The following is a 17,157-nucleotide window of genomic DNA, read 5'->3' as shown; positions in this document are numbered from 1 at the left end:
TAAACTCTTCAAGTCTAATATATGAACTATTTTTTTATTACTTATTATTTTTCATGTGAACTAATATATATATACTGTTCGTTAGTTCTTCAGGTCTAATATAAGAAGAGGTTTACTAAAGAATTTAAATTTCATTGAATTAAAAAGATGATATATAAATATATCTGTGTAAAACAACAACACCAAAAAATGTTGTTGTTGTTCTAAATATATTAGGTAACCGCCTTTTACTCAATGTTCCCTAAATCCAATCATCTAGGATCATGTGAACTAATTTTGACATTTCCTTTTTGTATTTCTGTTTTTTTAAAAAAAATCAAATGATTTTGACATTTCCTTTTGTTTTTTATGCTTTTCAATACTAATTTTTTATTTTTATTTTTATCTTTTTGACAATATATGTACTGCATGTAAATTTTCAAGTCTAATATACAAACTTTTTTATTATTATTACTTTTTCATGTGAACTTTACTGCACATCAATTCTTCAAGTCTAATATAAAAAGAGACTTACTATAGAAAAAAAAATTCATTGAATTAAAAAAGATGATACATAAATATATATATATTTTTTTATCAAAGATGATACATAAATATATCTGTGTAAAACAAACAACAACTGCAAGAAATGTGGTGCAATAAAAAAGAAAATAAAAATACAAATGCAATAACGTTTAACATCAAATAAAACGGCAACACAGAGAAAACACGTGGGAGTAATCATAGCTTTGTCGTCTTTTTTGTTGTTGGTAAAATAGCTTTGTCGTCTTATCGTAATGTATTATGTGTTCCCTCTTGTCAGGAGTCTGTTCATATAGTTGTGAATAGGTGGTTGAAATGAAATAGTGTTTTGACATCCAGTTGGCAAATTGTGTATTAATTACATGAAAATCCTTTATTAATTATATGATATGTGCGTAATGCCACGTCGTATGTAATCAGTAACGAAAATTTATTGGTGAATCCTCACCGTGAGATTATTTCTCAAATAACATAAAAGGCTAGTAAGACTTTTTCATCACTAAGGATGTAATCACTTGTATAATTCGGATAATACCATCTTAATGTCTTTAAAAATGTAATTTGATAACAGTTAAAAAATTCTTATTTTATGAAGATACATCGTAACTAAAGTTGGCGAATTGCTGGTGACGTGTGTGTATACGAATAAGTATGAAACTTATAGGCATTCATCACCTTAGCTAGAATGACTCATAATATATTCACTCAGATCACTTACCTATTCTTAGCCTTTAGGATTAAATGACTATTTATGAAATCATATCTATAATCTATCATACATTGCGTCTCGGAATAATAATTAATAAATTATATTTTCTTAATAAATAAATTCTCGGGATAATAATTTTATTCAGATGTTTAATAAGTTTTACGGGTTGCCAAATAGTTTATTGAAAAAATAATAGTTCTTTATTTTTTATTCTTAGAACAACATTATGAAGCCAGTTTCAATCTCTGAAATTATGATTATTTTTGATTCTCAAAACAATATTTTATTAAAGAAAAATCTTTGATAAAGGTTGTTTGATTCGTCGTACCATTTAACTAATTATAAAGATAAAATGGATTTTCGATAAAATAAATTATGGGACCGGATCTAATAATCTAAGAAATTAAAGCATGTTAATTTATTTTTGGATTCGGCCCCAAAAGAGTAACAACTACTTACCACTAACCCACTAATTAAAGTTTGTATAAAGTTTACTATTTACAAGGAAACGTATATTTGTATTCAAATCAAAGTTAAAGTAATTCAAAACATATGTCAAAGGATAACATAACACGCTCAAGTTTAAATACACGTATATAATTTTGAACTATTAAAATTCAATAGATAAATATTCATTTCTCAAAAATTATCTAAATAGATTAAACTATTATGTTATTAAATAAACGTATATACTAGGAATTGTTAAAATTTAATAAAAGTATAATTTTTCAAGAAACTATCTAAATAGATTAAGACTATTCAGGGATTAAAATGCTATGTAAAACTCAGGTCTACTAACAAGAATTTGGTAATATATTAGGTAGCCGCCTTTTACTCAATGTCCCCTGACCCTGAATCCAATCATCTAGGATCATGTGAACTAATTTTTTGTATTTCTGTTTTGTTTAAAAAATCAAATGATTTTGACATTTTCCTTTTATTTTTTTCTGTTTTTTACTAATCTTTTCTTATATTTTTTTTCAATTTTTTGACAATATATGTATTGCAAGTAAATTCTTCAAGTCAAATATATGAACTATTATTTATTTATTTTATTACTTATTATTTTTTCATGTGAACTCATATATGTACTCCACGTTAGTTCTTCAAGTATAATATAAAAAAAGATTTACTAGAGAAAATTTAAATTTTATTGAATTAAAAAGATGATACATAAATATATCTGTGTAAAACAATAACAACAACAAAAATGTTGTTGATACTAAATGTCTCTAACCCTGAATCCAATCATCTAGTATCATGTGAACTAAATTTTTGTATTTATGTTTTGTTTTAAAAAATCAAATGATTTGGACATTTTCCTTTTGTTTTTTTTCTTCTGTTTTTTACTATTTTTTCTTATTTTTTTATTTATTTTTATTTAATTTTTTGACAATATATATACTGCGCGTAAATTCTTCAAGTCTAATATGTAAACTATTATTTTATTACTTATTATTTTTTCATGTGAACTATTATATGTACTGCACGTCAATTCTTCTAGTCTAATATATAAAAAAAAGATTTACTAGAGAAAAATTAATTTCATTGAATTAAAAAGATGATACATAATTTTTTTTGTTTTTTTGATCAAAGATGATACATAAATATATCTGTGTAAACAAACAACAACAGCAAGAAATGTAGTGCAATAAAAACTAAAAGAAAAAACAAATGCAATAACGTTTAACATCAAATAAAACGGCAACACAAAGAAAACACGTGAGAGTAATCATAGCTTTGTCGTCTCATCATAACGTGAACGTCGTCGCTCCAAACCTTAACGAAACCAAATATTATTGGGAGGATATGGAGCTGTAGCAGGTGGCTCACTGCCTGAGGTGCCGGGTGGTGGAGGAGCGGAGGATTCACCTGGGAAGAACGGACGCTGCGGAGCAGTGGAGGACTCACCTGGGAAGAACTGCTGCGGCTGAGGCTGGTTAGGCTGACGGTAGTGATGGGCATTTTCCATAAATGGGAACCCCATTTGGTTAGCAGCATAAGCCTGCATGTGCTCAGGACGGTTCATCATCTCCATAAACTGGTTCTGGCTAGGAGGTTGCTCGTAGTATCCAGCAAATGGAGCAGATGGTTGATAAAACATCTGCTGATTCTGAGGAAACGGGTACATTTGATTGAAAGATGCACCACCACCACCAGCAGCAGAGGAGGAAGAAGAACCCACCCCATGGACAGCAGAGGCTGGAGCGGTTGCACCTTCCACGAGGGGCAATGTTCCAGCCGGCTCAGAAGGATCCTGATCCATAGCCGCAACAGCATTGGAGGATTCACCAATCTCCATGTTTGACGAGCCTAGTAAAGTCTCAATCCTGCGATCAAGACAATTAAGATACTGGTCAATAAGAAAGCCTAGATCGTTAAGATCCATGGCTCTAGCACCCGCCACTCCCATGTTCCCCATGAGACATTGATACATGACTTCGGTGAAGTGAACCTCACGGTTGTCCCTCGTCTGCTTCTTCAGAATTTTTCCGGCTTTCTCTATCCTCTGTTTGAGGTACTCCTCTTGATTGACCATGTTCTTGTGCCGTTCTAGTTCCGGCAAGCTCCGGAAAGCAGCAATCACTTGCTGGATGCCATCAGCATCAGGCCACACCTCAGGGGTAGGATCGTAGGGACTGTAAATGATAGCCCCAGCGGGAATCCCACATAGAGTGGATAGCTCATGCACTTTTTTGAGCAAGCCTTTCTTCCTCTTCTTGTAGGTTGCTTTTCTCGAGGCGTTATTGAGAATGAAAGCAAGTTTCACCTTCTTCCTTGTCATGGTGTTTTTTTGTTTGTTTGTGTGTTTGTGGTGTTTGTTGTTGTGTTTAAGTTCATGGTTGTGTGTGCCTTTTTATAGTGATGGTCCTGATGGAGGGGTATGAAAAATTTGTCTTCAAAAAAAAAAATTATCTTTTTAGGTAGCGAATATATTTAGATTTATGACAGTAAAAAAATAAAAAATATTAATCCCCGGTCAATAAAGATAAGATTAATTATTTTCTTTACTGTGATTAATTTTCATACCCATCCATCACTATAAGAAGACACACACATCCATGAACTCAAATACACAACAACAAACACCCAAAAACACACACACACAAAAATTGTCTTTTAGGTAGAGAATATATTTTAGATTTATGACTAGTAAGAAAATAATAAATATTAACCACCGGTCAATAAATATAAGATAATATTTTTCTTGACGGTGATTAATATCTTTTTATTTTTCTACTGGTTATAAATCTAAAAAATATTCTCGAAAGACAAAATATTTTTAATATTTTATTATTTTTTACTTTTAAAATATTTATTATTTTTGATTATTTATTTATTTTTCAGGATCATATACTGTATTTGCAAAAATGTTATAGCTATTTTGAAACAAATCATTGCAAACACGTGGGCAATTTCTAAGATTTGGTTTTCAATTATAATTTGTAAATTTAGTTAAAATTCAAGTAGATAACTAAAATACATATACATTAGTTTTTTGTTCAAATAAATATAAATTTATTTTTATTAAATTTTTCAGGTTATAACAATTTTTAATAAGATTATACTATCCTATACATGCATTGACGTGTTTTCGTTCTTGAGAAGGTAAAAACTCTTTTTTTTTTCATAGGACTAAGAGATATTAGGAAAATGTACTTAGGAAAAAAATACTGGTAAATCTTAAAAATTTTAACATAATATTTTACTGAAGCTGGTTCTATATTTGGTCCGGTGATTCTTTGAAAATTAGATATACATGTATTTATGTATTAATAGATAATAAAAAAATTTACCTTCTCGATACATAAATGCATGTAAATCTAATTATCTATTAATCAATGAACCAAATATATAATTTACTTCAGTAAAATATTATGTTAAAGAATTCAAGATTTACCAGTATTTTTTTTCCTAAATACATTTGTCTAATATTTCTTAGTCATATGAAAAAGTTTTTTTCCCTTTCTCAAGTACGAATTTCTCACTATTATTTTGCAGAACGCAAATTAAGATTTGGTCATAAAGAAATACATATATTTATGTATCGATACTAAGAAACGCAATGCAAACAAATCTTATACAATTTATGTTTACTATTAAATTATTCTCTTCTTTGGAAAATAAAATAAAAATAAAAAGTAAATATTTATCTTGAAAACGAAATTACAACACTAAATTTGTAGTCTTTATGTAAGTTTTGCAGTGATTAAAATATATGTCATGCTCATGCCTAACAATAACTAATTTTTAGAAAATATGATAATATTAAATTAATATGGTTTGATATAAATAAAACAAAATTAATTATTTAAACGATTTTAATGTAGCTTTGTAAGTAATGACAACACTTTTTATGTTTTCTTAAACAGTGAACAAAACCAAATATACGATAATCATATAAACTTGTTTCGAACTAGGGATCTCAAGAGAAAACATTCAAAGTAACAAACAAAATTCAACTCTTGTAGCTATTTTTTAAAAATCGTTATATCCAAAACATAGTTAAAATGAATTGAAATATACTGAAATATATATTTCAAAACAAAATGATGATAACGTTCATAAAAATTCTTTTTAAAAAAAGATACATGTAATTAATCAAAATCATAATTAATTATAAAATATATTGATTACCAAAGATTTGAAAATTAGATTCCTAAATTTGTATACTGTTTGAACATCTTCTTGATTTGTAGAGATATGAGTTCAGTGACTTCTAATAACTTGTATCAAAAAAACATTCTTGTCACGATTTTTTTATAAAATTTAACTTTGTAACGAGTTCTTATTTTCAAAATCTCTACAAAAGAAATTTCATTAAATTATTTAAAATGCAGTGTAAATAAGTTTCACCTTGACACGATAATCTCTTATTTTTAAAATCTAATAAAAAAATTTCATTAAATTATTTAAAATGTGATGTAAATAAGCTTTACCTTTCATTTGATCTCGGCAACGTTAATCTCTTATGTTTTGCTTTGGCTTTATAATCGTAACGTAGACTTCTAAAGTGATCACTATATATAATGTTTTCGTTATAAAACAGTGAAACGTGTCATTACTTTCATTTACCAACAAAATCTAATATTAACTTTGAATAAACTTTAGGTAACTAATACAGTTTTACTATTTTTACGTAGTCAAATATTATAGAATATGATTATCTTCACAAAAATATAATTATATTTTTTTAATGGTAATACAATACTAGACTAATTTATATTTGAAACAGGTGTTATTAAGAATCCAATGAATTTTTATAATATTCAACATTAACATAACTTTAAAAATAAAAATACAACAAGGCTCCATCAATCAATTTATTTTTAGAAACATATTGAAAGATTTGATTTATTAATTAAAGAAGAGAACATGTTTAACATTTATTTTATTTAAAATTGTTATAATTAAATTTTATGCTCAAATTTTATTTATTTTATTTGAACATAAAATTTAATTATAACAATTTTAAATAAAAATAATATATTTATTTATTATCTAGTTTAAATAAAAATAATATATTTATTTATTATCTAGTATAAATAAAATTTAATATTTAACATTTTATTTATAATTTATTTATTTATTATCTAGTTTAAATTTTTGTACATTTTAAATTGTCATGTTCGAATATGTACATTATTTATATATATATAATATATCAAAATGAATATAAAATAATATACATATACGATTATAAATCAAAAATTTATTTTTAATATATTCGTATATATATATATCTCAAAATAAATATATTAAAATTATAATGTTTATGCTTATTATTATTACCAGTTGTTTGTTGTGTCTATAATTTATGATTGTTATTGTGTCTATAATATATTCTTAACACAAGAATTTAAATTATTACATGTGTTAGAAAATAAAATAAGATTTATCCATTATTTTCTGAAATAATATATTTTATTAGGATAAAGACGGATTTTTTCTAAATATGGTGGTATATTATTTGTGTCAACAAAAGGAAACATATATGGCAAAAAAAAGGATATATGTATATATTGTGGGCAGTATGCATGTATGATAGGTTGCTGATATGTTCATCATTTTGAATAACTGATATGTTCAAATCTTTTTAAATATTTCCATTTTTTAACATTAGCATTTTCAAACAAGTTTTATGTGCTAGAAAATGAATAAAATTATAGTCATCATTCTCTAAAAGAATATTTTTTTCTGGATGAGTTCAGATTTTTTTCTAAATACATTGACATTTTTTTTTTAGTCAACAAAAGAAATATATATATCTATATATGTGATGTGGATGACGACGACTGATATGTTTTTAAAAAAAAAAGAGTTGGATGACGGCGACTGATATGTTTAAAAAAAAAGAGTGATGACGACTGTATTTTGGATAATATAATCATCATTCTCTAAAATAATATTTTTTTTCTTGATAAGTGGAGATTTTTTTCTAAATATAATGATATTTTTCAGTCAACAAAAGAAATATATATATCTATATATGTGATATGGATGACTACGACTGATGTGTTAAAAAAAAAAGGTGATGATGACTGTAAAGACAATATACATATATGACAGATTGTTAAAGTATTCATTACTTCTTCTTCTTTTTTTAAAACAAAATATATATTACTTAAAAGTGATATAACCGATATGTGTAAATTAATTATAGAACATAATTATTTTGACGACTTGCATTTGATATGCATTTTTTCACAATGTTGTCTTTTCTTTTCCAATGGGGTACTCAATTTAGACCATTAGAAAAATAGATCAACTATTACAGAAAGCCCAATATAGGCCCAACGTTTTTAGTTTTGACGAATAAATTAACTATTACAGCAGGCCTAACATAGGCCCAATATTTTCAGTTTTGTTTTGTCAAATCTTAGAGAAACTAATTGAACCAATTAAATAAACCAGGAGCTTGGTTAAGTTGTAGAACCGGGCAGATCTAATTCTGGAGGAAGATCACTTTTTGCATTTTCTATTGAATTTTTTTCATGTAGTTGTAGTCTGCCGCCTGCTGCTAAGGATCCGGCATAACTAATATGCTTATAGACTAGACCAGATCGTGTTCAAAATGCCTGCAATTATGGATTTTGTTGCACAAGTAGTGAGAGTAAAATGAAAATTGTTGTTAATGACTTTCCTATGCCTACTTGTATCCTGCATATCCCTAAAAAAAAGAGTAAGTTCCTCATCCATTTAGCTTATATATACAACATCAGCTCCTACACATGAGCTCTTACAATAAAGTGGAGTGCCTTTTATTTTTAACGAATTGTTTCTTAGGTAGGGTCGATCATAAGCATGGGCTAATGAAGTAGTCATCTATAGTTCCAAAAAAAATATTAAAATTGTATATGCAGATCTCTAAATTTATAAAAAGAAAGTTATACAATTTTTTTACCAAATTGTATATATGTATTCCTCAAAATTTTAAGACTGGCTCTAAAAACAGATGACATGCACCATGAAGTTGCTTCATGGACATGGAATGCTCAAGATGAAACACGTGGGATATGTCGGATGGCGTTTCATGGTTGTTGCCTTGATTGCAGACTTCCTGAGGATGAATGCCTAAGTGAAGTTCTGTTCTTTCACGTCTTCACTTTATATATGTATTGCTAAGTTATTTTACTTGCCTATAGTAAAATAAATAAACAAAAGTGCTTGTCGGTATGGGCAAATTCAATTTGATTCAAGTGGATTATTTCGATTAAGATTATTTATGTTGGTATATCAAAATTGTGCTATCAGATAATAATAACCGGTGGGTGAATGCTTTGTTTGGTGTGTCTCATGGCTATCCCAGATGGTGCCACAAGTGTGATGATGGTCTTATAAGGGGCGGCACTGAGAATTTGGGTGTTCTATACCATTTAGTAAAGATTTAAAAAATTTAGGGGCTTAAAATTTTTTTTTAAAAAAGTTTGGGGACCTATTTACATATAAAATTTTTCAAAAAGTTTGGGGTCTAAAACGAATGTTTCATTAGGCTTTGTCCAGGACCGGCCATGGATCTTATAACGTGAGGTTCAGATATTTCATGGTGGTCTTATGCGACCCACCAAGACAACATAATTTCTAGTTATAAACACAAATTAAACAATCAAATAAACCTTGTAATGACTATTCTCCAGTTGTCCGACTTTGTCATGAAAGCTAACCCGACGCATTCAAGCCTTGTCTTGAATCCGCTGTCATCTTGAAGATCTATCTTTCTTAGCTTATTTATATGTTGTAGTTTATGTTTATTGTCAAAGAGTATGGATAATTTTCCCTCTATCTATTATATCGAAAAACACTAAGTATGAATGAAAGTAAATTTGTGTTCAAAAAAAGAAAAAACAATCGAATAAACAAGAACTTCACGCAAAAGAAGGATTGAGAGAAATTGTATAATAACAATGCAAAACACAGCAACAATAAAACTCTGATGAAAGAAACGATGAATCAGGCACACTAAGATTCGAAAACACGACGAACCTGTTGTTCCTGCACAAAATAACAACGAAACTATTTTAACCCAGAGAAGTTAATCTTTATCAGTACTTTTAACGCTAGTCAGTTTCCGAAAACGCTACCAAGTTGAGTACTATAAAGTAGAAACAATATCTTAACTTGAATTAACTTGAAACGATCGTATAATAATTTTTTTTTACTTTTTAGAATTTAGTTTAGTGTAGGTTCACCACCTAACATATACTTCATTTTCCCAATGCAAAATCTTACTAATACAAACAAAAAAAACTAAACCAAAAGATGACTTCTTAAGTCTCGTTTCCATGGACATGTACGTATGTAACATAGTAGCTAGAAAAAAAACTTACAAGGAGATGAGGATACATGAAGAGAGGATAGATGGAGGTTCATGATCATTTGGTGAGGACATAAAGGGCGTAGAGGATCCCAGGAAGATACCCAAGCAGCGTCAATACCAAACATATCCAAAACTCAACCTAGCAACAAAAAAAAAATTATTCCAAACTTTTATTTTTGAGAATATATATAAATGTGAAAACAGAACTACATGTGAGTTGATCAAAGGAAATGAAAAAAGTGTAATTACCCCGCAACCATATCTGAGAAAGACGCCAAGAGGAGGCAAGAGGATAGCAAGAAGAATATCTATGAAAGTAGCTGTTCCCATTCTCGTTTAAGCTCTTTTGAAGTTTCTGTGAAAATTGTTAAAGCTTCAATATGTGTGTGTTCTGTGTTTTCTTGTTTACTCTCGCCTTCATTTATCTCGCACTATATAGACCAACTTTTTGAGATATGTATGACCCACGTGGTGCTTACCGTTTTTTGTTTTTATTCGTCTTTCTTTTACTTAAAGCAAATTGAGAAACTTTTCCATTTTGATTTAGGTTCCTAAAATTTCGTAATTACTGATTAGCATTAGCGCGTCCGTCTTTCTTTGCGCGTCGCATAATCGTGTTAATGTGATGTCGGCAGCAATACATGTAATCAGTTTCAAACATTATGATCCCTTTTTGTAATGTTGTAACCGGCATTAAAACGTTTTATGTAAATTATTAAGTTACATTCACTTATGTAGTTATGTAGCACTTATTTTACATTTAAAAACAAATTAAGTAGATGATAACTCTCAAATCAATAATTTGACTATTTCCTGAAATGTATATTCTCTAAGATGAAGTTGTTCCTTATATTTTTAGTTTTACTCTTATGTTTGAATCAGGCCAAATGATAAAAAACAGTATATCATATTCATCAATATTTTCCTAAAAATTGTGGTTGAAAAAAATAAAATTCCTGAAATATTAGGAATGAGTCGCAATATTGATTTGAGACTCCTGTGTCATGTGACGATGGCATACACCAATTTTCTTGGATTTATCCATTACACACCGAAAAACAAAAAAAATAAGAAAAATTATATATCTATAAAATAAACATTGAAATGATCATCTACTCATCAAACACTATGATCACCCACTTATTTACCAAATCAATCATCATTTCTATTATTTTATGTATTGTTGCTCACTATAAATACTATCTCTCTTTTGTACATCAAAAACAAGAACAAGAGTTTATAATCAAAGAATCATTACATCTCATCTCTCTTCTCCCTCTTCATAGTAAATATTCTCTCTTGCATATTTATCGTATATCTTTTTTTTGCAGGAAAATTTTTCGTCATTATTTAAATTTCTCGACACTATAGAATCATAAGTTATTTTACAACAATATCATTTATAAAACGGACGGTGATATGGGCATGGATACAGATAGATCAATAGGCGTGTTCGACTACATTTTGACGTAGAATTAACTTGCTAAATCAATAATGCTATTTGAGATATGATCTTTGGTGTAATTATATGGACCAATCTCCGCCGTGGAGGCAGGCGAGAGGTATGGCTACATATATAACTCTCACACCTTCTTCCAAGAACATGACACCTGAACCACACGCACATGTCTTCAGGTCTGTAAACCGACTATCCACGTTATCGCATGAATTCATATCAATATACATGCATGCTTGGCTGGATACTGTATTTAGTATGAAAAATATGGACTTATTGGTCGGTCTACGTCTTAATAACCGGTAATTAAGTATAATTATCCAAAGCTAAAATCAAGAAATTGTGGTGTGTTGACGTATACGTACGTATCCTTTACTTGTTTAGGCTTCATATTCAACTTCCTTTTTTTTTCTGGAGAGAACTAGCGTAAAGAGTTATTTAGCTAAACCAATCAACCATTAAATATATAAATGACAATAAAGCTTAGCTGTCATGAAATAAAATAAAATATTTGGAGCAAAGCACGATATTTTAAGATTCTTTAATGTGGATCATCCTACTCTGGCATCGTCTGACAGCATAGTAAGCATATGTTCGTTCTTCCTAAAGTTGCTTTCTTGACACACTCGCAAACACACTTTCCACAAAACCATTACTACTTTAATTATTTATTGTTTTTATTGAACTATAAAATATTATGGCCGACGCTAATGCATAACCGTGGCATCGTACCGACACCACAAATAGTATTAGATAGAGATCTATCTACTTTGTATATGATGTCTTAATCAAAATGGTCGTTATCTCCTTTTTTCTTGTTATAAAATATGTGGTATATCTTTTACTTTTTAAAACCTATATTTTGCTCTCATCCTTTCAAACCTCACTTTAATATCTCTCAAAATTTATTCGTTCCACTTTTGGTGTTATTCTTTTCTTTGATAGAAAATGTCAAGAAACAATTATTGTAAAAGAAAAATTCTTCATTTGAAATTATAAGAAAAAAAAAAACTATTCTGCCGACGTTGGGTACTTGGATCTACTCTATACAATATTTATTGGATCTTGAATGGGAATCAATATGAGACCATTACGGCCCATTTTCAAAAGATCGTTTAAACGGGGGTCATAGCCTTTCCACCATATTAACGTAACGTAAAAATACTAATAACCTAGGTAACAAGTGCAAAATATGATTATTAGTTTCGTTATTTTTAATAAAAAGACATTAAATCTGTTTGATCTAGATATTAGTTCGGTTTTAAGTTTTTTGGCTTTTAATCTTCTAAAATATAACTATTATTTTAAATTAATATTCATTTTAGTTTATTCGGTTAAAATGTTTGATCTTTTGGTTTTTTTCCGGTAAACACCAAAAATTAATATTATTTATTTATTTTCATGTTATGATAGTCGTGATGTCGAACCAATAGTTTCATATTATAGTTTCTAAACAGATAATAGCTTAAGAAAAAGAAAAAAAATTATTAAGACAAATCATTTTAATACAATTTGGTCGGTAGTGAAAGAAGCATTAAGAAAAAATATTTCGACTTTCAAAAAAATTAGATACTTCAGTTGTGGTGAATACTTAGTTACAAGGTGCTCACATCAAGGTGCACATGTATGTGTATGTAAAAAGTATATAAAAATAGTTGACAAATATATAAAAATATTGTTAATTAATATTAGATGACATTTTTGTTCAAAATAATAATGAAAGATAAAATTAAAATTAATTCAAAATAAAAAAGGCATTGACGTTAGTCATTTTTTCATATAAAGAAAATAAAATTGTATTCGTAAATAGGGATGGACACAAATCAAATATATAGGTATTTGAAAGCATTCATGTCGATTCGATCTTTAGCCACCTAGATATTCGGTGACTCGGATATCCGAAATGTTTTAGAATTTTAAAGAATATCTGATTTGATCCGTAAATAAAATAATTGAAAATTTTAATAATAAAATTTTATTACAAAAATAAAACATTATTTAACTTTTTAAATTTTAGTACCTAATATAATAAATTTAATTCATAAAAATATTGTAAAACTGATATAAAGTATAATATATATAACATATATATATATATAATTCTTTACATATATGTATATATATGCATATAACAGATCAAATTAGATATATATTCCTAAAAATATTGGTATTTGTGATTTGCTTCTTTTTTGGATATTGTATTTTAGTATTTTATTTGTTTCGTAGAGTTACGGATATCCATATTTTTTTGTTCAAATCAAAACGGATAACGAATCGAATCAAAATTTATGAATATTTTGCTCAACTTTATCCGTAAACAATTAAAATAATATATATATAGTTTGGCTTTTGATTCATTTTCTATTTTTATTCGAACCGAAAAATTCGGAGTTTTATTGGAACTATGTATGTGAGTTTTATATTTAAAAAGACGCAAAATACATAATGTGAACATATTTATGAATATAGTGTGAACGCGGTAGCATACTTATTATTAGGCCTAGGCGTTCCGGGTCGGGTTTTTCGGATTTCGGACTTTTTGATAACACCTCATAGGTCTCATTCTAGTAAATTTGCAAGTACGGGTCGGGTTCGGATATAACACATCGGGTTCATGTCGGTTTTGTATCACATCATAGAACCCATAAAGTAACCATATATCATTCGAATTCAGGTTATATCGGATCGGTTCGAATATACCCGAAATAAAATCTAAAATTTAAAAGCAAAACATAAGTATATACTTCTTTATATATAATTAAGTATTTAAAGTAGCTATTTAAATTTTAAATTTTAAATATTTATTGTTAGATACCATATCAAAATAAATATGAAATTGCATATTTGAAGTATATATTCATGTTTTATATAATTACATTGTATATTAGTTTGGACATTCAGACCGGTTTTTTCGGATAATAAATTATTATCAAATCATTACGAGGGTGCCACGTGTCTATTACAATGTTACTGCATTTATTACAATGTTCCTATTTTAATATATAAGGATAATGAATACAATAATGTTGAAGAAATTTCTCAAACACATCCATAACAACAAAAGCCAAATCTTTGTAGGTCATATAAGTTATAACCACACAAAGCCATAAAACACAAAACAAAAAGAATGTTCTGTTCTTCCCCCCCCCCCCCCCAACACAAAGAAGCAAAAAACCAACAAAATAAATTAAAATACCTGAAAAGACTTTAAAGGAATCCATGACTCTTTACTTTAATCACTTGGCTTTGATGTCTCTTTGGCTTCTTGAGTTGAGATAGTCTTAGAGCTTGGAGATTTACCAGTGATTGCTTTCTTTGCCTTAACAAGAGACTTCTTCACCTTTGACATGAGGCTGTTTGAACTTTTTTGCTTAACAACAACTTCTTTGGTTGTGACTTCTGGCTCTTCGATCTCTTTAACAACAGGTGGTGCTGTCTCTACAGCCTCTGCTACTTTCTCTGTGACTGATTCCTCTTGTTTGTTTCCTTCAGTTTCTTTCAAAGTCTCTTCACTCTTGACATCTTCAGTGTCCTTCTTGATGTTTTCTTCTTCTGTGGCTACTTTAGTGGCGACATCTTTTGCTTCACTTACGTTCTCTTGCTCATCCTTTGATGGTTCTTCCACTACATGCTTCTCTTCGGTGATGGCTTTCTCAGTGACATCAGCAGGAGAAGAAGCGTCTCCTTCTGTCTCCTTTTGGGGGGCAGTGTCTGAATCTTGGTTTATCATAGAAGTCTGTTCATCCTTGGAGTCTTTGGTCTCAACAACAATGGTATCCTCCAGCTTTCCCACAAGCTCAACCTTAGCTTGTTCTGTTGTTTCAGGTGTGGTTTCATCTGGCTTTGGCTTGACTTCAAGAACCTCAACATCTTTGATCTTGTCTTCTACAGTCTCTTCAGGTACTTTTCTAACAAGTTGAACATCATCAACTTGTTTGACTCCGGCTGATTCAGAAACATCAACCACCTTGCTCTCCTCCTTATCTTTGTTGCCTTCTTCAGCTACACATTCAACGGTTCCCTTCTCTTCTGCTTTCTCCGCATCAAGAGCTTCAAGCTTAACTTCTTCATCAACACCCTCTTTCACAAGTATTGGTTCCTTAAGCTCTACTTCTTCAGCTACCTTCTCCTCACCATCTTCATCTTTTCCTTTCTCTGCATCACCAGCTTCAACCTTAACTTCTTCAACACTCTCTTTCACAAGGGCTGGTTCTTTAACTTCCACTTCTCCAGCTATCTTCTCCTCACCATTTTCATCTTTTCCTTTCTCTGCATCACCAGCTTCAACCTTAACTTCTTCAACACTCTCTTTCACAAGGGTTGGTTCCTTAAGCTCCACTTCTTCAGCTATCTTCTCCTCACCATTTTCATCTTTTCCTTTCTCTGCATCACCAGCTTCAACCTTAACTTCTTCAACACTCTCTTTCACAAGGGTTGGTTCCTTAAGCTCCACTTCTTCAGCTATCTTCTCCTCACCATTTTCATCTTTTCCTTTCTCTGCATCACCAGCTTCAACCTTAACTTCTTCAACACCCTCTTTCACAAGAATTGGTTCTTTAACTTCCACTTGTTCAGCTACCTTCTTCTCACCATTTTCATCTGCCCCCTTCTGTGTAGATTCCTCTTCGTTCACAACTGCTGCAACCTCCTTTACGTCTGCAGCAGGAGTTTGACTGATGCTCTCCTCCTTAGTAACAGTCAGGCTTGAATCTGAAACCGGTTTATCCTTCACAACATCAGTAGTTTCCTCCAAAACAATCTCTTTCTCCATCAACTTAGCCTCCTCGTTCACCTCGTTCTCCACTGGCTGCATCAGATAATAGTAAAACCCCTCTTTATTATTCTCTTCTTAGATAGAAAAAAGCCACTAACTAACTATTTTGGAATTTTAATCATATGTAATAGTGTCAGAACAGTTTTCTAGAAAACGACAGACAAAGATGGTTTCTGTTAACATCCATATGTTCTATAATAATCTACAACTTTTTTTTAAAAAAAAGTTTCTTCTAATTATTGCTCAAGAATTCTCCAGATTCTTACAGAACAAGAGGGTTAAAACCATGTTTGAACATTCCAAAACAAGTTTTTATTTATTCTAACTTAACGTTCCTAGTTTCAGGTACAAAACAAGCATACTGATTCTTACTAGAACCAAAACATGATACAGAAAATCTATTTATGGAGCTTAAAAGCATAAATAACATATAAAACATATGTAATAAAGATTCTATGGAACATAGTGAGAATATCTGAGCTAGCTTACCTTTTCAGATGTAGTTGCAGTTGCGGTCTGAGAATCAGAAGCCATGATAAGAAGCTTCAAGAAAACAAAAAAAAAAGTAATGGACAGGGTTCAAGTTCACAAAACTTGTTGAGTTGTTGTTGAAGAAGTCAGTTTGACTGAGAGAGAACTTAAAAAGGAAATGATTAGGTGGAAAGGAAAAAACCATACAAAGTGGGGAACACTAGATAGCTGTCACTCACCCTAATACCAGGGTGTCAAAGTATATCATCAACACCACTCTGTAATATTCTTCTCTTTTCACTTTTTTTCTTTATCCTTTTTTTTTTACTATTTTATTGCTTTTTTATTCTTATCCATTACCTGCATTTCTTGGATACTTGTGAAATCAAATTCTGTGTGGGACCAAT

General features: G+C 29.7%; 3 protein-coding genes across 5 annotated transcripts; all 3 read right to left on the bottom strand.

Moving 5' to 3' along the window:
* Window positions 1-2,865: 2,865 nt before the first annotated feature.
* LOC106400110 (agamous-like MADS-box protein AGL80) lies at window positions 2,866-5,801 on the bottom strand. The gene has a single exon (XM_013840516.3). It carries the CDS (start codon window positions 4,014-4,016, stop codon window positions 3,012-3,014), a length of 1,005 nt encoding a protein of 334 aa, XP_013695970.1. The 5' UTR covers window positions 4,017-5,801; the 3' UTR covers window positions 2,866-3,011.
* Window positions 5,802-7,720: 1,919 nt separating this feature from the next.
* LOC106397015 (hydrophobic protein RCI2A) lies at window positions 7,721-10,486 on the bottom strand. Of its 3 annotated transcripts, none has more exons than XR_007324355.1 (4): window positions 10,299-10,486; window positions 10,060-10,188; window positions 9,716-9,724; window positions 7,721-8,310 (listed from the first exon to the last, which is right to left on the bottom strand). XR_007324355.1 is itself a non-coding variant. In XM_013837545.3 (3 exons), exons 1-2 carry the CDS (start codon window positions 10,377-10,379, stop codon window positions 10,105-10,107), a joined length of 165 nt encoding a protein of 54 aa, XP_013692999.1. In that variant the 5' UTR covers window positions 10,380-10,475; the 3' UTR covers window positions 9,495-9,724; window positions 10,060-10,104. The 3 variants fall into 3 exon arrangements, 1 of the variants encoding a protein (XP_013692999.1); XR_002658473.2 differs by lacking the exon at window positions 7,721-8,310 and adding an exon at window positions 9,196-9,426; XM_013837545.3 differs by lacking the exon at window positions 7,721-8,310 and having other exon boundaries at window positions 9,495-9,724; window positions 10,299-10,475.
* Window positions 10,487-14,654: 4,168 nt separating this feature from the next.
* Window positions 14,655-17,007, bottom strand: LOC106400605 (probable serine/threonine-protein kinase kinX). The gene is made up of 2 exons (XM_013840955.3): window positions 16,769-17,007; window positions 14,655-16,312 (listed from the first exon to the last, which is right to left on the bottom strand). Exons 1-2 carry the CDS (start codon window positions 16,811-16,813, stop codon window positions 14,738-14,740), a joined length of 1,620 nt encoding a protein of 539 aa, XP_013696409.2. The 5' UTR covers window positions 16,814-17,007; the 3' UTR covers window positions 14,655-14,737.
* Window positions 17,008-17,157: the final 150 nt, after the last annotated feature.

This window comes from Brassica napus, chromosome C5, assembly GCF_020379485.1.
Source record: "Brassica napus cultivar Da-Ae chromosome C5, Da-Ae, whole genome shotgun sequence".
Classification (NCBI taxonomy): domain Eukaryota; kingdom Viridiplantae; phylum Streptophyta; class Magnoliopsida; order Brassicales; family Brassicaceae; genus Brassica; species Brassica napus.
The sequence above is the reverse complement of the archived record's forward strand: the minus strand, read 5'-3'. Positions and strand labels throughout refer to the sequence as shown.